We start from the raw sequence: 24,108 nt of genomic DNA, 5'->3' as shown, positions 1-24,108 counted from the left end.
CCACCATCCATCCATCCACCCATCCATCAGCCATCCATCCATCCATCCACCCACCCATCTATCCACTCACCCACCCACCCATCCATCCCTCCATCCATCCATCCACCCACCCACCCATCCACCCATCCATTCTCTACCATCTATGTATCTATTATCCAGCCGTCATCCATCATCTACCATGTGGATCTGTATTATCTGTCATCTATCAAGATGCTGAACCATTTGAGAGTAAGTTGCAGACATCACGCCCCTCTGCCCCTAAATACTTCCAAGAACAAGGCATCCTCTTTGTCACTGAACAACATCAGGACATTGACATGGATGCAGCACTATTTCCTAATAAGCCTTATTCAAAGTTCACCCATTCATCCCACAATGCCTTTCATAGCAATACCAGGAACACGCCTGACTCAGGAACATGCATTATACTTAGTTGTCGTGTCTCCTTAGTATCTAATCTGGAACATTCTTCACCCTTGCTTTGTCACTCATGACCTTGAAATATTTGTAGAGTCCTGTGATTTTATGACTGTTCCTGAATTTGGGTTTGGTTGAGGTTTCTGCAGGATTTCCTCAGGGTGGGGGCTCTGTTGGCAGAAAAGCCCCAGAAGCCTTATGTCTTCTCAGGTGCCTCCTTCAGGAGAGGAGGGCTTATAGGTGGGTGGGGGTCTGGCTTGTCTCTGGGCCCCTGCTCTAAGTGAGGGAGACTGCAGGGAGGAAAGAACCTGCAGGCCTGCCAGACTCCCCTTGGGCCTGGAAATTTCCAGGGAAGCATGACTTCACAGTGTTGTCGGGGGCTGCAGACCCACGCCGTGGCACTCACCTCCGGGATCCCACTTAACCCAAGCCCCAGTTTTCTCTTCGAAATGGGACAGTGGCAGTACTGGCAAAATGGAGGACCCAGGAGGAGTCAGTGGGGTGGTGTCTCTTGGCCCACATAGGGCCCTGCTTGGGGCTGAGAGCCCTTGGGTCACAATCGGGATTAGGGCCTCGGTGGGCTGAAGCCGTGATGTCCGTAGTCAGGGCTGGGGTGGAGAGGCCTGGAGCTGGCCTTTCATCCTTGAACTTCACTGGTTTCTGGAGGCCCCATCTGGTTGTCTGTGGAGTAGAATGGGCCCAGGGTTTGGAGTGGTGCTGTGGGACTCCTCAGGCCCAGCTCTGTGATGGAGTGTGGGGGTGAGGGGCAGGGCTTGAGTGAGGTGGGGCGTGGGGCGTGGGGCGTGGGGCTGGGGTGGTTATGCCTCTCAGCTTGTGCTTCGTGGTGGGGGATGTGAGATGTCTCGTCCCTGCTCTCTGTGGCCCCACGTACCCCGAGACCTGCTAAGCACCCGTTCCATGGACAAAGAGTGGCTGGTGGCATAGGCTGTCCAAGGACCAAAGTGTTAACTGACTGGCTCCAGGGGTCCTTCCCGACCCTGAACCGCAGCTGCGCTTCATGGAGCATAGACGGCCTGCCCACCCCACCTTGTTGGCTCGGGGCAAAGGCCGCAGTGCGGGCTCCCCCGTTTTTAGAACAGAAGCCCCATGAACCTCAATGATGCAGACACGCGGGGGCCTGTGTTGCCCTGGGTAGTCCTTGTCCTGTGGCTGCCCAGCTGGAGGATGCTCCCTGGCGTCTTGTGGAGACATCTCTTTCCACCCTCTGCAGCTGTGCTCCGTGTGGCTGGGGGTCCCAGGGGCCGTGGGTTGCTGGAGGGGCTGCATCTTCCTGGCCTCTTCACAGGCCCTGCTGGAGTGGGTGGGTACTTAGAGGTGTCACTTCACACAGGTAAACTTGTCCCAACTGTCCCACGGTTCAGATGGGGGATGGAGCTCTGCAGGGAGAGACCAAGTGCCCCAGGTCCTGGGACAGGGCTGGGGTGGAGGTGGGACGGGTCCCTCAGTCCTCTCCTGGATTTGATGGGACAGGGCCAGCTAGTGTCTTCACTCTCGCCCTGCTGCCTCCCCATCTGTCATCGCGCAGGCGTGGGGAGGTATCTTGGCCTTGGTTGCCTCATCTGTGACATAGAACCGTTATGGGGAGCCCCAGAGCCCACTACCTGCGTCCGTCCCCGCCCTGCCCGTGACCTGCGGGGGCGGCGTCCTTGTCCCACCGCCTGTCTTTGTCTTTGGCCTTGCAGCCGAGGGCCCGCAGGAGCCTGCGCCAACGCTTTGGAACGAGCCCGCCGAGCTGCCTTCGGGAGAAGGACCCTTAGAGAGCACGAGCCCCGCCAGGGAGCCCGCGGCCACCGGCGCTCCGGCCGCCACCGGCGCTCCAGGCCCGGAGGACAGCACCTCGAGGGACCGGCTGGACCAGGGAAGCGGTAGGTGGGAGCTGAGGGGTGGGGATAGGGCTGGACCCGGAGAGGGAGGAAGGCCGGGGCAGCACGTGGAGGGGGCGGGGCCGGCAGATTCCCCCTCCCTGGGGGGGCGGGGCCGGGAAGTAAAGGATGGTGGCGGAGCCTGCGGGGCTCGGGCGGGGCCGGGGCAGCATGTGGAGGGGGCGGAGCCTGCGGGGCCCTGCAGGGGCGGGGCCCTGCAGGGGCGGGGCCCTGCAGGGGCGGGGCCCTGCAGGGGCGGGGCCCTGCAGGGGCGGGGCCCTGCAGGGGCGGGGCCCTGCAGGGGCGGGGCCTGGGCAGCCTGTAGTGGGGACGGGACTGGGATCCCCACCCCAGGAGGGGCGGGACCTGGAAGCATGTGGTGGAGGCGGAGCCTGTGGGACCCGGGAGGGGCGGGGCCAGGGCAGCCCATGGAGGGGGCGGGACCGGCGGATTCCCCCCGCCAGGAGGGGCGGGGCCGGGAAGTTTGTGGTGAGTGCGGGGCGGCGGACCCCCGGGAGGGGAGGGGCGGGGCCGGGGCAGTACGTGATGGGAGCGGGACTGGCGGGGTGGTGCAGCTGTGACCGGTCCTCTGTCCTCCAGGCGCCCTGGGGCCCGGCGCCATTGCCGCAATCGTCATCGCTGCTCTGCTGGCCACCTGCGTGGTGCTGGCTCTCGTGGTCGTCGCGCTGAGGAAGTTTTCCGCCTCCTGAAGCCAATAAAGGGGCCGCGCTCTGCCGCGCGCGACTCGCTACCCCCTCTGTGCGTCCGTGTCTGCGCGTGTGTCCCCGCGCCCGTTGCGAGCGCGCGTGCGACGGAGTGTGCGAGCGTGTGAGCGCAGCCTTCCTCAGCGCGGGACGGCACGCAGGGCGCCGCGTGTAGTGCGCACGCGCTGGGGCGCGGGCGGGCAGGCGTGAGCGGAGAGTACCAGTGTGTCCACGTGCGCCTAGGCGCACGGGAACGCGCAGAGTGTGAGTGCGCGTGCTCGGCTGCGGCGTGCAGGGCCGCGTCCTTAGGGGCCAGAGGCTCCTTCCCGGCCCTCTTGCCTCCTCAGCGAGTGAGGCTGTCCTACCTGGCTCCATCCCCAGGCCCTGCCACCGCCTCGCCCATGCCTGCCCGGGCCCGGTGGAGAGAAGCGGCACCCCGGGGCCAGGAGAGGTGGAATGGAGCCCTGGGCCAGGCTGGACGATGGAGGGCGGCCGGCCCAACCTGTTGTTGTTTGCCATCCAGTGCAACCGACTCACAGCTACCCCTCCTTAAGCTTTCAAGGCGGTATCACTATGGAAGTAGATTGCCCAACCTTCCTTCGGAGGAGTGGTTGGTGGCTTTGAACCGCCAGCCTTCTGGTTAGCAGTCAAGTGCCCTAGGCACGACTACCAGAGCCAGAGCACCGATTATTTTGGGGGATGAGGGTCCCACCTGCAGGGATGGCTTAGCCCGCACGGAGTCCTAGGAGCAGGCCCTCTGGTCCCTATCCCAAGCCAGCCTGGGGTGGAGCTGCACTTTACAGGGGCTTTGCCTGATCACGGAAGAGGGGCGGCTCCACGGGGATGAAGCTTGGTTTAGGGAAAGAAAACAAAATGCCTTTTCAAGATCAGCCCTCCTGGCTTCCACCTTGCAGGTGGCCACAGTTGAGGCAGGAAGAGAATGAGAGTTCCTAGTTCCTACTCCTCCTGACCTTAGACTGCCTTGGGCTTTATCAGTTGTCACCACGCTGTTTCCACCTTTCCCAGAAAGTGCTACTTTAAGAGGGAAAAAGAAATTCAATGTAGTGGGCTGAGCTCTGGTGCAGCAGGAAGGGGTCTGGAAGGGACTGCTGCAAACCCTGACCTTCAAGGGTGGTGATGACTCATTCTGAGGCCCCAAAGACCCTGTTAGTGGAGGTGCTCGTGGAGGAGGGGCCTCCTCCTTTCTCTCTCCTGGTAACCTGTTTGGCCTGTGGTTTCCAGAGCCCCTTACAGCACCTTTTGTACCAGTCACGCCCCCACCTCCCCCTCTTCATCCAGCACCTGTAGGTCCCCCCCCCCACAGGTTGTGTATGAGACACACAACCTCATTGCCTCAAGCGCTTCCAGCTCCCCACACAAGCAGCTCCCCAGAATATACCCTGGGTGAAAAGTCCCTGCTTACAGAGGACTGTTACAAACCGACATATTAACGAGGCTGTTGGCATTATTTCCTCTCACGGAACCTCAAGGAGCCAACGTCCTCGGAGCAGGTGATCTAAGTCAATACTGCATCTCCCAACTGCAGAACAGAAGGCCGGGGGCAAGCGCTGGGACCAATGCCACCCCTATCCCAACAGCCCGGAGCATCAGGAGTCTCAGAAGTGCCTCCCCCTTCTGACTTTAGGGGGCTCAGAGGTGTGGGTACCCCCTGGAGGTGCAGCACAGAAGCCACCCCGGGCATCAGCCTGTCTTTTGGGGACCAGGGGCCCTCACCCCCATTTTGGGCCAGTGTTGCAGTGCATGTGCCCTGCCAGGGGCCGTCCCATTCTCAGAGGGTCTGAGGAGCCAAGGATTTGGCCTGTGGGGCGATTCACAAAGCCCCACGTGATCTAGTTGCAGCTCCTGACCCCAGGCCTGCCCTGGGGTGGAGGAAGCAGTGTCCTCAGATGGCCTGGGTGCAGGGGGACAAAGATGCAGTCAGACCCGGGTCACTCAGCCATGGGGGACAAACACCCAGGGGCTATGGGCCCCCTGTACTGGGAGGGCCTGCAGCATCTAGGTAACTGGCCACCACTGATGGCAGGAAGAATGTCCCGAGGATAACACCTGGCCAGGTAGGACATCCAGTCCCACCCATGGTGGTTAGATCCCTGTGGGATCAGCACCTACCCAGCACCCACTCCCTTCGTGTTCTTCCAGCCTCTGTGTCCTCACTCCCACCGCAGAAGGATGCTGTTGATTTCAATAGCTCCTTTAGTTTCTGGAGTCCTTCCATATGTTAAAAACTCCACTCCCACCTCATCCATCCATCCATCCATCCATCCATCTGTCCCAACTCCATCTATCATCCATCCATCCATCCATCCATAGTCCATCCGTCCCAACTCTATCTATCCATCATCCATCCATCTATCCATAGTCCATCCGTCCCAACTCCATCTGTCCATCATCCATCCATCCATCCATCCCCCATCTGGAGGCCCAGACCTGGCTGCTGTCTCTTTTCCTAGAAGCCCTTCACGTCTCCCTTTTGGGACATGCCTCCTCCACTGACCTTGAAGGGCCCTCCTCTCTCCCTGCCCAGAACCCAACACCTCATTCCTGTATGTGTCAGGATAATAAAGAGCAGAACTTCACCTCCTTTATTTATACATGATGCTTCTTTTAATGCAGCCAAAACTGAGATATGCTTCTCTCATAACCATAACCGATACAGGGTGCAGTGACCAATTCACTCCTTAAAATGCCTGGGCTCCTAAAGGGGCCAGAAGAAACATGGGACATCTGGCTGAGCAGCCTGAGGCTGGGGAGGGACGGACAGAAGTGGCTGGTCTCAGTCCTGTGCACTGCAGGCCAACGGCTGCTCACCAAGCTGCACCAGGCAAAGGCAGTCCATCCGCATGCCTGGACGATTCTGTCTGCTTTTGGGGCGAAGAGGGACATGTGCAAGGGATCATGACAGTCGTCACCTTCTGCCTGCCCTCGACCAGGAGGGCCCCTTGAGCATGCCAGTCCCCCTCCAGACCCTCTAAGGGACAGAGAGGTGTAACACCGCTTAAAATACACATTCTCGTTTATAACGCATCCGGGGGGTCAGTGCCCTGTCTGCAGTTGTCAGTGGGTCCAAGATGCAAGCACTCACCATGCAGGCAGGATGAGGGCCCCCTCCCTCCTCGGCACCCGACCCGCCGTTTTCCCCTGAGCCCTGCCACCGCCTCTGGTTTGCCCTCCAGCCTGCGCCGCCTGTCCACCCCCCGCCAGGCCGGTCGCCAGGGCCCAGGGTCATTGCCGATTCCTGCTCCCTAGCTTCCTGCGGTCCTTGTTCTGGCTGCGTTGAGGGTCGTCCATCTTGTGGACACGGAAACACTCCTTAAGGTTCTGTGACCGGATCTTGGGGTTCAAGATCTCTTCAGTCATGGAGCTCGGGAACCAGCCTCTCTCCTGGTCGTGCAGCCGCTCTCCGAAGATCCACCCTGCGGGGGTTGGGGGTGTCAGGACCTCCTGTGGGCGGCGTGAGGGCCAGCGTTCCCATCCATCCTGGGAGCAGAGGCGGCACAGACGGCAGAGCCCAGCCAGCCTTTCCCAAAGGGCATCTGCTCCATGAACCCCTGCTGATCCCCTCAAATTGGGTTTGTCCTGCAGAAAGTGAGGGGGGGGGTGCCACCCCCAACACCCTGCCAGGAGACACGATGAACAAGTGCCCAGGAGAGACAGATGGTGAGGAGGGCAGCCATGACGAGGCCAGCCTCACGGTGTTTCCCAAACCTACTGACTTTGGAATCCATTCCTGAGCTTCCCACAAAGCCTTCCACCCAAGGGCCGCCCACACGAGCCAGAGGCAGCCAGGGACCAGTGGGGGTGGGAGATGGCCACGTGGCTGTGTGGCCTGCGGTGCCGTCATCCTCATCGTGGCAGGCCCTCCCTAAGTCTCCCCTTCCTGAGGGCCAGGTGGTCAGCTCTGAGCACCAGGCTTGGTGGCCCAGGCTCACCCAGGAACTTGTTGCAAATACGAGGCTTAGGGTCAGGGTCAGGGTGCCAGAGCATCATTCCTGGTGGTCTTTCCCCCAGGTCTGTAGGACAGACGTGACCCAGAGCTGCTGCCTGGGTGGGCCCAGTCCTGAGGGGAAGGTGGGACCTGGTGGCCTGTGTGAGGTCCAGCCCGGCCCTGCTCTGAAAAAAGGTTCAAGGAGACTAGGATGGGGGTGTCAGGCCTGAGGGCAGAGCTGAGAGCCGGCCACCGGTCAGCTGGACTCAGGCAGCCCCCGAACACGCCTGTGCTTCCGCGCAGGCTTAGCCCGCCCCCCCCCTCGTCGCTCCGGCCGGCGGCTAAGTGCAGGGTCCCCGGGGACGCCAGGCCTCACCGTCCTCCGTCTTGTCCAGGATGTTCAGGATGTCGGCAAGCTCCAGCGTCACTTCATCCGGCTGCTGGGCCACATACGGGTGCACACACTGCACCTGGGGGCAGTCTGGCAGGGCCGAGGGGGAGGGCGGGGACACAGGCTTGTCAGGCTGCTACCCGCCCTGCCCTTATCTGCCAGACCTGCAGTTAATGTGGACGGCGCTGCCAGCAGGGGGGCAGCCGTGGCCAGCCCAAAACTGCAGCAGAGGCTGCCACAGTGACCCAAACAGGCTTGGCCTGAGGGAGAGGAGAGTCTGGTCCCAAGGGAAACGCTACAGAAATAGCCAGGCACTCTGGGAAAACATCCAGGCCGAGAGATGGGCACCCTGCAAGGAGCTCTTTTCTGGACTTGAACCTGGGACGTGGTGGGGAGGTGGTGTGGGCTGGTCAGACAAGGTGTGCGTGGCCCGGGTCAGCGCTGTCTGGACCCTTGTGGATCACGAGCTTTTCAGGCAAAGGGCAATGCAGGGGGACACTGGGCTTTGCCTTCTGGGCCTGTTGTGGAAGACCTAGTGCCTTTCGTCTCATCCACCATCCACACACCAGAGCCCAGGCCACCGCTGCGCCCCCCAGCGTGGGTTGCCTGGAGGCCTGTGTGGTGACTTTTGGCCCGAAGCCCGCCCGCCCTTCCTTTAGCAGAGCCTCAGGGGGCAAAGCCTGCCCCTGCCTGGTGAGTCAGCGCCCCGCCCGAGCCCCCGCCCCAGGGGGCAGCTTACCCAGCAACCGGGACGTGAGGGAGACAAACTTGGTCCTCCGGTTGGGGGCCAGGGAGGTCATCCAGCGCTTCATCTCACTCCTGCGACAGGAAGGAGGCTGTGCCCCAGCCGCAGAGCTGTGGCCCCAAGGCTCCCCGGCGCCCGCCCCAGTCCCCTCCCACGCGTGGAAGCACTGCTCCATAGGACACTGAGGACACTCAGAGGGCGGCAGAGTCAGGCTGCCGAGGGTTAACGGGACACAGAAACAATCAGAGTGGTCCAGGGGCCCCACACGGTCTCCCAAGCAGCACTTGCTAAGTGACAGCCAAGGAGGGCATTTCCTCCTTCCCCCGTGTGGTGCCCACAGCTGCCCCGCAAAGAGGATGCTCGGCCCCTCAGATGGGGCAGGGCTGACAGGCTCATGTCACCTCCACCCCACTGGGATGGGAGCCCAAGGCCATGGCAGAGGAGGGTTCTGGGTGAGCAAGCAGGCAGTGAAGTGAGTGCAGGAGGGGAGGAGGGAAGGCGAGGGGGCCAGTCCCTGCTCCTGGGTGGGGGCCGTGGTGACCTGGGGCACTCTCAATGTGCTATGGTTTCAAGTGTTTCTCCTGGTCATAATTGTTGTCCCTATGAGGGCCCTGGGGCCGTAGGTGAAGTGATGGCCCGAGGTTGCGTGGTAATGAGGAGAGGCCACGAGGGGTGCATGGAGGTCTGTGAATCTGAAGTCTGAAGGGAACACACGTACATATGCATGCACACACATGCACACACACAAGCAGGTGCATACTTGCTGTGCACGCATACCTGTGCACATGTGCACATACATGTACTGCACACACTCACAGCAAAACAGCACACTCAAGAGCACACTCACTATGCATGTGTTCACACACATGCACGTGCAAAACACATGCAGATGCACACTCGCTATGCACTCAGGTGCACCCGCTCATGTGCACGTGTACACACGCACACACCCTCACGCCCCCAACCTGCACACACAGCCCTGATAGAAACCCCCCTTCCCCCAACCCTGCAGGGTCTGGGCTGGGCAGGATGGCGTGCCAGGTTTGGGCAGAGCCTCATTCTGCCCCAGCCTGTGGGCAGCAAGCCCTCACGGAGAGATGACTCGGGACCCCGGCGTCCCCAGCACTTACTGAGAGGAGGCCTTCAGCATGTAGGTGGCCTCCCGGTCGTCAGCGTTCTCCAGCAGTCGCAGGATGAACACATTGGCCAGTGTCTGGCCCTGGTCCTCGAGCTCCTCCACGCGGAGCAGGCCCCGTGGGGCCGAGTCAAACACCTGGTACTTGTCTCTGGAACCAACGTGGTGCAGCAGGCATGTCAGTCCCAAGGCAGTCCAGGGACGTCTCAGGACCCCTAGCCGGCCAGCTGCTTACCCTTTCTAGAAGCCCCTGACCTGAGCACCTGTCTCCCTCACCTGTGGAACAGGTCCCAGCCCGTGGGGCGGATGGCTAGCAGGGTCCGAAGGCCATAGCCACTCTGCTGAGCACTGCCTGTGAGTCAGACACAGGGCTGGGCACTAGGTGTTGGACGGGAAGTTCCCTCTTCACAGAAGGGCACCTGCCCAACGCTTGGTGTCAACAGAGCAGACTAGAAACCCCACCCAGAGCCTAAGCTCTCTGCCTCCTGGGCCGAGTTAACCAGACCTGGCTGGGAACGTGAGCTGCTGAGTGCCACAGGGAGGGAGGCGTGCAGGGAAGGAGACAGCCCCCAGGCCTCCGAGCCCCGCTCGGCCACTCACCCGGGAATCTGGCGGCAGATGACCAGCAGGTCGTTGAAGAGGAAGAGGTAAATCTCCCGGAAGAGCTTCTTGGTCCGCAGGGTCCGGGAGGTCTTGGGGCCCGCCATCTGCTGCAGCTCGCCCTGCTTCAGCAGCCAGCGCGAGTGTGAGATGATGGGCACTGACTGTGGGCGGGGCAGGCTGTCAGCATGGCCTGCAGCCCCACTGAGTCTCCCCAGAGACCCCTCCAGGCCCAGGACCCATGGGTACTGGGGGGTCGGTCCAGGGCAGACGCAGGGCCTATGGGTACTGGAGGCAGGCAGTCCCGGGCAGACACAGGAAACTGGTGTATATGTGTGCATGTGTGAACAGCTGTCTATGTATGAGCTTGTATGTGAACGCATCAGTGCATGTTGTGTCTGCATGTGTTGCGTGTGTGTGCTTCTGTGTATGAGTGTGTGCATGTCTGTGTAAATGTGTCTGTTTATATATCCTCGTGTGTGTTTCTATGCATGTGTGTGTGAGTGTGTACTTGTCTGTGCGTGTTTGTGTATGTGTTGACCTCTGTGTGTGTACATTGTGTGTATGTACCTGGGGGGGCTGGCCCTCTGTTGTCACCCCCACCCCTCCCCCCCACAAGTTCACAGGGGAGAGGACACAGTGACTTAAAGTTGAGGTCAGGCCTGCTCTGGACTGCTGCTTGTCTGTACTCTTGGCCCTCGGTGATCCGTTCATGGGGAGGCGGGGGTGGAAGGCTGGGGCTGTGCCCAGCCGGAGTCTCAGGGAACTGCGTGCGGTAAGGCTCTCTGACTGCTGTGCCAAGCCACCAGGGGCCAGGCCCTAGAGGACCTCGGCAGCTCGCTGATGCCTCACATTTCTGGTTATGTTTAGGAGAGGAGGTCCTAACTTGTGGCAAGTTTTCAGAGGGGCCTGTGATCCTATCAATCTAAGAACCCCTGGAGTAGTCACTGCCACGGCTCGGAAGAGAAAAGGCTGGAGAGATGGGGTGCGGCAGCGGGAAGGCCTGGGGAGAACCCTCGGCACGGGTAACACTGAGCCGAGCCTGCAGGGGCGTCCGTGCTTCGAGCTGGGCTGTCGGAGCCGCCCTGGGCTTGCCTGTGCCCAGGCACAGAGCGGCGCTGACGCACCTTGATCTTGAACTCCATCTTCTTCTGGATACTGATCATCTGCTCCGTGCGGCTCATCTTCCTGACACCCTCGTTGCACGCCTTCACCACCTGGGATGACAAGCGGGGCCTGTCAGGCCACCACGGCCAGCGTCCTCGGCGCCACGCCGGCTCTGTTGGGCCGGGGCTCTACCTTCTAGCACCTTCTGGGGCAAAGGCACGTGGGAAAAGCTGCAGGCTGTTAGTTGTGACTGTCAGTGGTGATGCAGGAAGTCAGAGCCTGGCAGAAAGATGCCTGAGCCCTCTGGTAACCCAGGAGACGCAAAGGGAGGCAGTAAGGTCTCTCAGGTTGGACAGGCTGACGGTGCTCCTGCGGGCTGGCCGGTGTGCGGGGAGCAGGCTCTCCCGCCCACTGTGGGAGGAGTTGAGGTTCCCCGGCCTTCCTGGTCATGGCGTGGCACACACAACCGCCAGGAGGCATTTAAGAAACAACCAAACCAAGCCTGTACCTGCGGAGTGGATCCTAACTCACTGCGAGCCTGCAGGGCAGCATGGAGCTATTCCCTAGGGTTTCCAAGGCTGTAATCTTTAAGAAAGACTACCTCACCTTTCTCCCACGGAGCAGCTGGGCAAACACAGGCTTAAACACAAGCAGCTGAGTGCTTAACCGCTGTGCCATCAGGGCTCCTTTGGGAGGAGTAAAGTGCCCAAAGATGTATCTACGAGGATGTTCACTTCGGTGCATTTGGACTTGGGAAAAACGATCCTCAACCTGAGGGTTTAGTTCACTAACAATGTTCCCACGTAACTGAGGAGGAAACCTTCAAAAATGCAGCAACTTTTCACGCACTGAAAGGGAGCAGGAAGCCGGCCTATAAACCACAACCCCTTTCTGCCAAGAACACAGGTAGAGGTGTCACGCCTGTTTAGAAAGTTCTGGAAGGGGAAGCACACCATGTCAGCCGAGGCTTATGGAAACCTTTACGATCTTTGTACTTACCAGCATTTTCTGAAATTTTTTGTATTGAGCTCCAATTACTTTTATAAATTACTCACTGCCGTCAAGTCGATCCGACTCATAGCGACCCCTCCTTGGGTTTCTGAGGCAGTATCTCTATGGAAGTAAATTGCCCAACCTTCCTTCTGAGGAGTGGCTGGTGGGTTTGAACTGCCAGCCTTCTGGTTAGCAGTCAAGTGCCTTAGGCACTACACCACCAGAGCTTATAAATCAGGGGGCGGGGGAGAGACTTTTATTCTTTTTTCAAAAAAACAGAAAACTCTGAGAAACAATGTACTTTTCACTAAAAGGGAAGAAAGGGGGATAAAAGCAGAAAAGAACTTAAAACAGAAAATGTCCGTCTGGCCCAGGGCTGATGGCAGGGGGACATCGCTGGGGCCTGGGGGCTCTCACAGCTGTGGTGGTCTGAGGGCTCACCTTCTGTGGCCCAATGTGCCCGGCTGCCTGGGGCCTGAGTGAGCTCACGTCCCGCCAGGGACAAGTAAGCCCTGGCTTTGGCGGCGGGCAGAGGCCCTGTAAGCTGTCACCACTCACAGGCCACTGACCCACCTGACCGGCCACTCGAGTGGCCCTTGAGGTCCAGCCTGTACCCGGCTGGACATGGGGATGTCCTCCCTGCTGCTCAAAAGGAGGAGCTACCAGAAGGATTTTGGTGCCTGAGACCAGGGACCAGGGACCTGAGGTGGCCCAAGGCGGGGAGATGACTGCACTGAGATGAAGTCAAGGAGCCCTCATGGCACCGTGGGGCTCAGATCGACCGCCTGATGCCCGTGGTGGGCAGTTTCCTTTCACTAAGCTGCTGCTGGGGACAAAGGAGTGGAAAGGACCACAACGCCCACTCCCTCCACTACGTGAACCTGGCAGTGGCCGCCCTGCACAGCCGCCCAGGCCAGGCTCACAGGCCAGCATAGTACACAGGGCCCAAGCACAAGGACAAAACTTGACACGAAGACAGGGCCTGAGTTAACCCAGCACCTGGGGACGGAGCACGGTACTGCTTCTCCGGCATAACCCCCCTCTGCTTGGATGCTCTGGGAAGATCAGTGTCAGCGGTGCTGGCCCCACTCCCGGCAGGGCCTGCCCCAAGACATGGTCGAAGGGGCAGTACCGTGAGCTGCTCACACCTCTGGCTGGAGGGGTCACGGGGGGGGGCGGGGAGATGTGCCGGGAAAGGGGCACGGGGCAGAGAGAAGCGTCAGCAGCTCAGAGAACCAGCACCAGCTTCGACGTACACGGGGCTGGCACGACGCTTCTCATGAGGAGCAACAGGCAGGGACAAGCGTGAGGTCCATTTGGGCTCCAGACACCTGCAGTGACTCTGAAGGCACTGAAGGTGGCTGAAGAGAGAGACCTGGGGCCTTCAGATGGCAACAGAGGCTGCGTGTCACATCACTGGCTGCTGTCCACCTGGGGGCATTAACAGACGGGTGGGGAGGGAGGGAGGGCCAGCTGTTTTCTGCCCCAGTGACTTCTGTATTGCAAAAGCAAATATTAAAACGAATTTGCCCACACTACGTGGATTGGCGCAGTGGCTGCGGCGACAGGCTCCAGCATGGCAAAGGTTGTGGGGAGAGAAGGCTGGGGACCGGGCAGCGCTGTGCTCTGTTGTACACAGTGTCCCTATGAGTCGGAACTGACCTGACAGCATCTAACAGCAACAACAACAACAAGAAGGACGCACTAGCAGGCGGGCAGCAGGATGGGCCGGTGGGTCAACAGGAGGCTGCTTTGTTGCGGCCACAGAACAAGGAAGCACGACTCACCATTTCCAGCTCCTTGTGAGCGTCCAGGGCAGTGCACTCGCGCTCGGACCCTTCCTCCACCCTCTTCAGAATGTTCTGAGCACAGGGAGAGGCGGCATTGGTTTCTGTGCCTTAGGACCGGCTCCCCTCCCCTCGACGATGCGGCCTCCCTGCTGCCCTGGTCCAAACGGCTTCACGCTGCCGTGACAAGCACACGTGAAGAGCCCTAGCCCTGGTGGACGGAGGCAAGAGAGCCCCTGCCAGGCTGTGAATGAAGACCACAAGCAGCGTCTTCCACGCCGACTAACGAGGGCCATCACGTTCTCCACTCTCTCCACCCATGACCTCCCAGGACCACGAAGGTCCAAGCAAGAGTGACAACTGTGTAGTGCAGGGAGGGCAGCGTCCAGCAGGGCGAGACGGTCACTCGCAACCAAGGCCAGCCTTTTCCCAAGGAATGTGGAAGGTTTCTGGTGGGCACAGGACCTCCCCTGCCCTCCACTTTGGCTACTGCCAACTGAAGCCCAGTCACAGTGACCCCAAGGCTCTGTTCACTTCAGTCTTACTGATAAAAATGTCCAGTCCTCACTTCAGAAAAAAATTATGCTCAAAATTGCCATCAGCTAAAAACTGTAATTTCTGCCAGGCTCTTGCCCCCTTTGCATGGTTTCTCCTGGCCCGCGGCCCCGTGCACGCTGTGTCGTCTGCGTCTGTCCAGCAGCGAGGGCTGGCTGTGTCCTCCCTCCTGCTGTTTGGGTGGCAGCCACACTGAAGCGCCCCTCCCACTGAGCACCGCTCAGAGCCCTTCCCACCTGGCTGGACGCCCTGGTGCCTCTCAGGCCTCTCTGAGCTCCCTCTAGACCCTCAGCCCAGCCCCTCCTGCCTGCTGGGTGTTCCTTGGCTGCCGGGTCCCAGGGGCCTGCAGACCATCACCCTGTTGACACCTGTGTCAGGTACGTGCCCAACTCTGCCCAGAAGCCAAGCCAGGACCTGAGAGTCCTTCAGATGCCTCCTCACCCCTTGTGCTCCTCACTCACAGCCAGTTACCTAGTGCTCATCTTCCTGTCAGCCAAGCCGCAGCCTAAGTCACTCATCTTTGCTGACCCCACCTGGCAGTGGTTACTGGCCAGCCTGTCACCCCCCCTCATTCCACTGTCATCATAGCTAGGACCATGATCTCCCCAGAACACGCCTGGCACACAGTTGGAGCTTAATTATTACTTCTTGAATAAACAGACTTCCTAGAAGCCCAATAATTAAAAAAAAAAAAAAAACTCCAGTTGCTGTGGAGTCGATTCTGACTCACAGCACCCCCACATGTGTCAGAAGCAAGCTGGGGTCCGTGGGGCTCTCAGGGGCTGACTGTTCAGAAGTGCATTACCAGGTCTTTCTTCTGAGGCACTTCTGAGTGGACCCCCAGCCTTTGGGTCAGCAGCCAAGTGTTTAACTATCTGCTCCACCAAGGACCCCAGAGGCTGCCAGAGACCTGAGCAACCAGAGGGCGACGGGGAGCAGGAAATCACGGCCCAGCGGGCGGGCGGGGACGAGGGTGGGAGGGGTAGTACCTGCACCAGCAGCTTGAGGCGCGTGATTCTCTGGAAGGGCAGGATGAGGAACGAGGACAGCGGCAGCCCCTTGCACTTGGGGTCCAGCTCCAGCTGTGCGACCAGCTCCCGGAAAGCTGCCTTCTCCTGGCTGCGACAGACACAGACACGGGCGTAGGTCCCCGGCTCGTGGCGGGGATGAGTCGAGGCATCTTCTTCCCTGGAGCCCCCTCCCCGTGGACACCCTCCCAGCTGTCCTCGTAGAAACCGGGCAACCACAGGCCTGGAAAACACATTGGTTTCTTTCTTTTCTTTTTTTTTTTTTCATGGAAAATAAGCTGTTGGTATGTCAGTCCAATCCCAATAGTGGCCTCCCATGGCCGGCACCTGAAGACTTAGGAAGCCGTGTGTGTGGGAGGGCAAGAATTCACTGCGTGTCCAAGTCTATGAATCAGACGCACAATGATATGATTCAACACAGCAGGAAACCATGACAAGGTAAGCCCATGGTGGCAGGAGGAGGCAGGGAGCTGGGGCCAGCTGCCAGGAAAACCGAGGCTGCCTCGAGAGGCGTGGATGGTCCACCCCGGGTGGGCCTCGTAGTGGGTCTACGGTGCCCACCAGGGCGAGAGAAGAACTGTGGGTGGAGCTGAGCCTCCAACCACAAACCCACAGCCATCGAGTCAGTTCTGACTCATAGTGACCCTTTAGGACAGAATAGAACTGCCCCAGAGGGTTTCCAAGGCTGTAAATCTTTATGGAAGCAGACTGCCTCGTCTTTCTCCTGTGCAGTGGGTCATGGGTTCGAAACACAGACCATTTGGTTAGTAGCCAAATGCTTTAACCACTGAAGCACCGGAGATCCGAGCTGAGCCTAGGCCCCCAGAATCACACAACTGGGGTCACGTCCTTCCGCCTTTTTTCAAATCCAGATAATCTGCATGAGACCCAGCACATGCGTGTGTTCTGAGCTCTGCGTGTGCTCAAAAAGCCCACTGCCACTGAGTCAGACCCGACTCATAGTGACCCCACTGGGTTTCCAAGGTAGTATCTCTACAGAAGTAGATTGCCCAACCTTCCTTCCAAGGAGTGGCTGGTGGGTTTGAACCGCCAGCCTTCTGGTTAGCAGTCAAGTGCCTTAGGCACCATGCCACCAGACTTGATGGCAGTGAGCTGCAATGTACAGACTCCTATTTTCCTGGACGCTTGTCTTCTTGGTGTGTGTCCTTGCAGGGTTTACAGTTATCTCGACCCAAAGAATCTGCCTTTTGCCCTCGGGAGGTAACCTCTAAACAAACAAACAAACAAACAACCCAAAAATCCCAAACAGTTTTCCTTGACTCGATGCCGCCTCATGACAGCCCTGTGTGTAACACAGTGGAACGGCTCCACCGGGGTTTCCTGGCCTGCAATCTTTATGGAAGCAGATCACCAGACTTCTGTTCCATGCCACCGATGGGTAGGTTCAAACCAGCAACCTTTAGATTAGCAGCTGCTGATCACACACTGCTTGTACCACCCGCCTTCCTAGGTAACCTCCAGACCCTTGGAATTTCTCCAGGGATTGGGGTCTTTGTTATTTGTGGACAGGTTCCTGACCATACCTATCTGACAAGTTACATTAATGAGGTGACTGTTGGGTGGAGGCTGGCCAGTCCAGAAAGACCCAGCACGTGGCATCAGCTGGACTCCAGGGAAGGGGGCCGGAAGCTGAGTTCAGTCATGTGGCATGAGCCAGTCACCCGTGCCCATGGGGTGAGATCCCATACAAAGCTCTGGGCACTGAGCCCCCAGGAGCTTGCCGATTGGTGGAAGACCCTGCTGCATGGGTGTGGGTGGTGCATCCTTCGGGACATGAGGCTCCACACTGGAGACCCTCCCAGGCCTTGCCCTGTGCGCCTCTTCACTCAGATACCTTTTGCTCTACAGGCAATCCCTGGGTGAGGAATGAGACCCATCCCTACGTGTGTCTTTAAGTCAAGTCTGTAGGTTAAGTTGGAATGGGTGCATACGGTCCTTATCTAGCCTTATCTTAGTGCAAGAAAAGGCGTGAAGCCTTTTCAGTGATTTAAAAACTGCACATGAAGCAAGTGAAAGGATAGTGAGGAAGAGTTTATTGCAAGCAGGGGTTGGAGTAATCATTTCAGAGTGAGAACAAATTTATGTAGCATTAAAGGGCCAGGACCAGTTGTCCCTAAGTTGGCTGTTAATAACCCAGGGACTTACTGTACTAAGCACAGTGCTTTCCTGAATTCTGTGAGTGGAACAGGTCAGAAGTGAGGGGCCCTGGGTGCCCCCATGCTTATGGCTGGTATCCTGAGGGGTTAGTAGGAAGCTCCCAGATTTGCAGCCACCAGGGCGGGAAGTGAGGGTGTTGTGGGGACTCCCAAGCTTGCAGCTGAGGTCTTGTGCCCTTTACCTTGTGACCTGACCTGGCTCCAGGTGTAGCCAGGGTCAGAACCCAATCCGATTGGATGGATTTCTCAGTCTCAAAAACAGCATTCTGATCCTCTCAAATTCCAAGTCTCTAAACAAAAGTAGATCCTCAGTCCCCCCATGTACACTAGCTCAATACCTCCACGATTCGCCACAGTGCTTGGTTCAAGCCCAGTGAAGCCTAATGCTTAGGATGATACCCTCAGGATGTCATTTGATGCTTCTGAGTGGATCCAAGGACATCTTACTGGTTCAAACCCTGTCATTTAAGCACGTCACACAAAGGTGAAGAATTCAGAAGACACAAGGTGACCAGAAGCCATCTCACTGGCAGAAATCCCAGAGTATGGTCAGCGAGTGGGCAGGTCAGCAGTCGGCTGAAGGGAGCGCCAGGCAACCACCCAAAGACTCCTCCCCACTGTCCTTGCCCTTGTTTTTAGTTCGAACTCCCTCTTCCGGTTCCCTGGGCCTTTCAGTGTCCTCCTGTCCTCAGACTCTCTTTTCTACACCTCACAGAGTCTGCATGCAGGTCTGGTCACAGCTGGCAGGGGCTATGGGCTGCTCTCTCAGGCTCAAGTCAGGTTCATGTTTCTCTGATGACCCCAGACCTTCCTGCAGGCGCCACCTACCAGGACCCGCAGGGACATACAAGAGATGCTTGGGCGGGCCTGTGGCTCCCACTGCCTGCTTCTAAACCTTGGGTGCTGGGCCCGCTGCCCCATGAAGACCCCTCTGACAAGACGCACTCACAGCAGCTGCTTGTACGTCCTCTCCTGGTAGGTCTGGTTGCTGACGTAGGTGATGTAGACCGAGAAGTGGTTGGCCGCGTAGTGGTACATGATATCGCACACGTCCGAGATGACAATGTTCTCCTCCATCCGGCGCTCCAGCTCCAAGAGGAACCTGCGGAGGGAGCAGTGTGGGTTACGGGCCCCTGGGTGGCAGGACCTACAGACGGACAGACTAGTGAGTGTAGGGTCCGGGCCTGGCTCTGACCCAGCGAGGGACTCGACATGAGACCATCGGGACTGCTGAGGGGGTGTTAGGTACTGTTCATAGTTTTAGGGGATAACAGCATTTCTTGTGGTTGTTGTCGATTCCAGCTCACGGCGCCCGTCTGTGTGCAGAGGAAACTGCTCCATGGGGTTTTCAGGGCAGACAGGGCATCAGGCCTGCCTTCCGAGGTTTCTCTGGCTGGACTGGAACCGGCAGCCTTTTGGCAGTAGTCCACACCACCCAGGGACCCTCTGCATAACAGCAGTAGGAGTATTAAAAAGAGAGACCTTTGTATCCATAGCAGAAATGACAATGGCACTTCAGACTAGATCCTGGGGTGACGGGAGGGGAGGAGGTGGAACAGGAGGTGGAGGGGAGGAGGATGCTGGTCCCCGTTAAACCTGGTGCCTGGTGTGCCTCACTGGTTCCTTACTTTGGTGTGTTTGTGATTTTCCATAAAACCAAACCCACTGCCACCCAGTCGATTCCGGCTCATAGCAACTCTGTGGGACAGAGTAGAACTGCCCCATAGAGTTGCCACGGCTACAAATCTTTATGGAAGCAGGACTGCCTCATCTTTCTCCCACAAAAATGGCTGATGGGTTTGAACCTCCAACCTTTTGGCTAGCAGCCAACTGCCTTAACCACTGCGCAACCAGAGCGCCCTTCAATTTCCCATGGTGAGATGTCAATAAGTAAATGCACAAAGGATGGCCAGCCCCTGTAGGAGTGTGTCTTCGGCGTTGCCACCGTGGAGGGTGAAGCCGCAGAGCTGGGGTGGGGGCGGTCAGTGCCTGCCGCCCCTCCCCGCCGCCCACTTACCAGGGCTGCAGTGTGAAGGTGAGGGGTCAGTGTGGGGGGGGCGCCCACGCCAAGGGGCCTCAGGACCCATTGGAGCCATGTGTAGAGAGCAGGGCAGCCTAGGCAGGATGCGGGGAGCTCCCTGCTGTGCGGGGAGGGTCTGCCCTGTGCCACGCCCTGGTCTCGCCAGTGAAAACTTGGTAGACCAGCAGATCACATGTCCCTTTTAGCTGCAGTTGGAATGATGGCAGAGCCATTTATCCCAGTTTCAGTAGTGTTTATTCTTCTTTGCAAACATATTAGTAGGTGTCTGTTCTTCCTCCAAGGAGCCCTGGTGGCACAGTGGCTGAGTGCTAGCTACTAATCAAAAGGTAGGCAATGTAGGAGCTCTGGTAGCATAGTGCCTAAGGCACTTGACTGCTAACCAGGAGGCTGGCGGTTCAAACCCACCAGCCACTCCTCGGAAGGAAGGTTGGGCAATCCTACTTCCATAGTGATACTGCCTCGGAAACCCAAGGCGGGGTCACTATGAGTCGGGGCCGACTCGATGGCAAATAACAACAACAACAACACAGATGCTAAGTGGGAGAAAGATGAGGCAGTGTGCTTCCATAAAGATGAAAGCTTTGAAAACCCTCTGGGACAGTTCCACTCTGTCCTCTAGGGGTGCTGTGGGTCAGAATCGATTCCACGGCAGTGGGTGTGATTTGGGTTTTGCTTCTGTGAAGACTGACAGCCTTGGAGACCCTGTGGGCAGTTCCACTCTGCCCTCTAGGGGCGCTGTGGGTCAGAATGGACTCCACAGCAGTGGGTGTAGTTTGGGCTTTGCTTCTGGGAAGACTGACAGCCTTGGAGACCCTGTGGGCAGTTCCACTCTGTCCTCTAGGGGCGCTGTGGCTCAGAATCAACTCCAGGCAGTGGGTGTGGTTTGGGCTTTGCTTCTGTGAAGACTCACAGCCTTGGAGACCCTGTGGGCAGTTCCACTCTATCCTCTAGGGGCGCTGTGGGTCAGAATGGACTCCAGGCAGTGGGTGTGGTTTGGGCTTTGCTTCTGTGAAGATTGACAGCCTTGGAGACCCTGTGGGGCATTTTCCCTCTGCCCTTTAGGGTCACTGCAAGTGGGCGTTTGCTTTAGTTTGATTCTTCCTCCACATAAGCTCATCCCAAACGCCACACAGGCTAAAACAGAAGCACCCCCGAGTCTACCACAAACACAATAGGAGAGTAGAGAAGTGCTAGGCCATGCTCTGCCTGCTTTATGAGCAGGATCATGACTTGAAGGGAGAGCCTTGAGACCCTGTCATGAGGCCTAAGACACCCTGTCATGAGCAACTCAACGCTGCCCCAGCCCTGGCTGGGGAGGGTGACCCAGCTCACAGCTCCGCGTGGACACAACAGAGCATGCACAGGCCAACAGAAAGGAAGCTGCAACCCTGACCAGGGGGCGCGATGGACCGCTCTGCTGGCGTGTGTGTGGGTCTTTGGATTTAGTTCATTGGCGCAATGGACCGCCCTGCTCGTGCGTGTGTAGGTCTTTGGACTTATGTCTCTGTCTGTTTGGAGTCCCTAGGTGAAGCGCACAGTTTAAGTGCTCAGCCACTAATTGAAACCCGCTGGTGCCTCAGAAGAGAGGCCTGGTGATCTGTGTCTGAAATGCAGTCACTGAAAACTCTGTGGGGGACGGTGCTACCCCGACACACACGGGGTCACCATGAGCTGGCGTCCACTTGATGGCCTATGGCAATTTCTTTATACTGGATTACGGAACATTCCAAACGCACACATGTACAGAGACCAGCAGACAAACTCCCGCACTCCCCCGGCTGCAGCGGGAAGAGGGAGCAGGGCCCACAGCAGACCCAGGGTGGGTGCGGGACCTACCGCTCGCTGACGGCCGTGACGTCCAGGACGTTGGAAAAGAGGAGGTGGGCCTCCGCCGGGTGCAGAATCTTCTTCAGCCGTTCGCTCTCCACGAAGTGAGACACCAGCAGGTTCAGGCTCTTGTAGTAGGAGGCCTCGGAGGTGACCAGCTCGAACATGGCCTGCGGGGGACCGGCACCAAGTGGGTGAAAACCAAGAAGCCGAAGAGACAACGCCCCACAGGACTGCACTGGTTCAGACCTCCAAGTACACCCAAGCCCCAGGGGTAAACGAGAGTACAATGGCAAGGAGTTTCCAGAAGCTTCTGTCATAGATAGCAAGGAACTCCGTCCCTGCTACTGCTTTTCTTATTTACATTTAGAAGGATGTGGCCAGTCCATCTCCAGGCAAATGTAACCACAGAAGCTAAATGGATGAACATCCTAGACACTGAGGGAAAAATCATCCTACAGAAACATGCCTCACTGAGGAAAGGCCTGTAACCCTACATCCCCGAGTGCCCACTGTCACCTATCCTGGGATCGTCTCTGCACACACAGCGTCATTGTGTGGCCGACCCTCCAGACCCCTCCTGGCCCCTCTCGCTGCCCTCCCAGAGGCTGAGGGGCCAGAGGCAGCTGGACAGAGGCAGGGCAGCTTTGTTGGCTGCTGGCAGCCCAGGCCCCATGGCCTGAGTCACTGCTAACTGACACCAGTTGAGCCCAGCTCCCAGCACGCACCCCTCCCTCCCGGTCCATGTACAGGGGATTAGTCATGTGTGGAAGGAGCCCGGGTAGCACAGGGGTTAAGTGTTCATCTGCTAACTGAAGGGCCAGTGGTTCGAGCCCACCAGCTGCTGTGTGGCAGAATGACATGGCGGTCTGCTTCCGGAGAGTACAGCCCTGCAATCCTGTGGGGTAGTTCTACCATGCCCTCCAGGGTTGCCGGGAGTCAGCGTCCACTGGATGCCACCGGCTTGGTCTTGGGCTGGTCCTCGTGGGTTCAGTTCTCCCTGGTGGGCATCTTCACTTATTTGCCCAGTGACCTGCACATCAATAGGGCGGCTGTCTTTTCCTGATCAGTACTTTTCACCTGAAGCCAGTCAGGCCTCTGTGTGGCAGTGTGGTTGATGCAGGGTCCCAGACCCCGTTCTCCTGTCCGTTCAGTCATTCCACAAAGGTTCACTGAGCACCTGCTAAGAGCCAGGCCCTGGTCCCAAAACAGCAGGTGCGGTGGAAACGCTGGCCCTGAGCAGCCATGCTCAGGGAGTGGGGAGACCAGGGTCAAGGCAATCCCTAAGGCAGAGGGTGGAGACTCTGCAGGGCAGGTGGCAGGAGTGGGGGGTGGGCAGGGAGTACAGTGAGTGAGTGAACGTCTATGTATGAGTGTGAGCACGTGTGCACGGGTGTGTATGAGCACGTGTGAACGTAGACACATGAGCGTGGATGAGTGTGCACGTGTGAATGTGTGCGTGAGCATAAGCATGTGTGTGTGGTGCTTACTGCAGAGCCCCCCTTTCTACCACGCACCACGGCCACCGTGGTTCCGGCCACTGCCCGCTCCCACACAGGCCCGCTGTCCTCAGGAGACACGGTTTACACTGACTCGGATTGTATGAATCACAGCTTGGTCTCTTAGCTCTGGACTGTTCCATGTGAGAGCTGCCAATAACCATGTCGCCTTCTGGTTTTTTCCAGCCTGTTCCCACACTGGATTCTGTGAGCAGGGAAAATCCATCCAAGGCTGGGTGTTCTTCCTCAGGGGCTGGTCCCTGTGGTTTCGAAGTTGTCCAGGCCTGTGATGTCCTGGTGTCCAGAGAGACAGGGCCTGCAGCCTTGGGAGCCGGCCAGGGGCTAACTGAACCCCAGTGAGCCTCAGTTTCCTCCTAAGAACATGAACCAGCCTTCACTTTTCCTTCCTGGCTCCCTTGGGCTGGGCTGTCCAACGTTCTGTGTCCTTTCCCGGGTAGCTGCCCAAGCAGCCCTGGGCCATTCCAGTCTCCAAGTGTTTGCTGGGTGCTGGGAATTCCAGGACGACCCCTGCCCACAGGGTCACCAGCCCAGGGGGTCGGGGCCCAGGGCCACCAGGCTTCACCTCCAGCCCTCCCTGACTCCCTGGTTCCACAGCACATGCCAAGAGCGTGCCGCTGGGGACACAGGGAACAGAAACACCACCGCTGAGGACACAGCCCAGTACAACTCAGAGGTGACGGCATGGGGTGGGTGGGAAGAGGAGGAAGAGGCAGGGGGTGAGGGCGCTTCGGGAGGGGCTGAGCCAAAGAACGGCCCTGAGCTCGCCGAGTAAAAAGGAAAAGAAAAGCAGCGTTTCTCAGAGCGCCCCCCCCCTTGCGTTGGGTTTTTGAATTGCGGTTTCCCGGGCCCTTGGGCCCCCCACTAAGATCCCCCAGTGACTCTGAGTCGCCTGCTGCCCGGGGCTGAGGCCCCCACACTTACCCTGCTCCAGCACTCGTCACCCTGTGACCTAAGCATTAGGGTGTGTGTCCAGGACATTATGAATTTTTCTCCAGATGACCTGACTAACATGGTAATTTACAAAAGGATATCCACAAATAGGTATAAACTAGACAGAGCTGGGCTGGAGATGGCGCGCGGCCTCACTCACAGGGACAGGAATGCAGACAAACCTACCAGGAGCTACACTCTGCTTCCAAGAAAGCACCCGGGTAAGAAGAGGACCCAGCCTAGGTCTAGCAGGCTGTCCACCTGTCTGTCTGCCAGGCTGCCCACCTGTCTGTCTGCCGGGCTGCCCACCTGTCTGTCTGCC

The 24,108-nt window shown here is 58.4% G+C and overlaps 2 protein-coding genes across 2 annotated transcripts in view; one reads left to right on the top strand and one right to left on the bottom strand.

The window, feature by feature from the left end:
• SNORC (secondary ossification center associated regulator of chondrocyte maturation) overlaps positions 1-3,010 on the top strand; it is a 6,901-nt gene extending 3,891 nt beyond the window's left edge. Inside the window, exons 2-3 of the mRNA XM_007941776.1 lie at positions 2,121-2,303; positions 2,901-3,010. Of these exons, the coding sequence (XP_007939967.1) occupies positions 2,121-2,303; positions 2,901-3,010 (293 nt within the window). The remainder of the gene's footprint in view (positions 1-2,120; positions 2,304-2,900) is intronic.
• A 3,237-nt stretch (positions 3,011-6,247) lies between these two features.
• Positions 6,248-24,108, bottom strand: part of NGEF (neuronal guanine nucleotide exchange factor) — an 84,421-nt gene continuing 66,560 nt past the window's right edge. The window contains exons 5-14 of the mRNA XM_007941765.2: positions 21,346-21,506; positions 18,418-18,570; positions 15,253-15,382; positions 13,709-13,783; positions 10,949-11,038; positions 9,822-9,985; positions 9,217-9,372; positions 8,081-8,160; positions 7,327-7,431; positions 6,248-6,438 (exon numbers count right to left, since the gene is read on the bottom strand). Of these exons, the coding sequence (XP_007939956.1) occupies positions 6,248-6,438; positions 7,327-7,431; positions 8,081-8,160; positions 9,217-9,372; positions 9,822-9,985; positions 10,949-11,038; positions 13,709-13,783; positions 15,253-15,382; positions 18,418-18,570; positions 21,346-21,506 (1,305 nt within the window). The remainder of the gene's footprint in view (positions 6,439-7,326; positions 7,432-8,080; positions 8,161-9,216; positions 9,373-9,821; positions 9,986-10,948; positions 11,039-13,708; positions 13,784-15,252; positions 15,383-18,417; positions 18,571-21,345; positions 21,507-24,108) is intronic.

The sequence above is a fragment of the Orycteropus afer genome, unplaced genomic scaffold, assembly GCF_000298275.1.
Source record: "Orycteropus afer afer isolate SDZICR_OR568_19922 unplaced genomic scaffold, OryAfe1.0 scaffold00006, whole genome shotgun sequence".
Classification (NCBI taxonomy): Eukaryota; Metazoa; Chordata; class Mammalia; order Tubulidentata; family Orycteropodidae; genus Orycteropus; species Orycteropus afer.
This window is presented reverse-complemented; position numbering and strand designations above follow the sequence as displayed.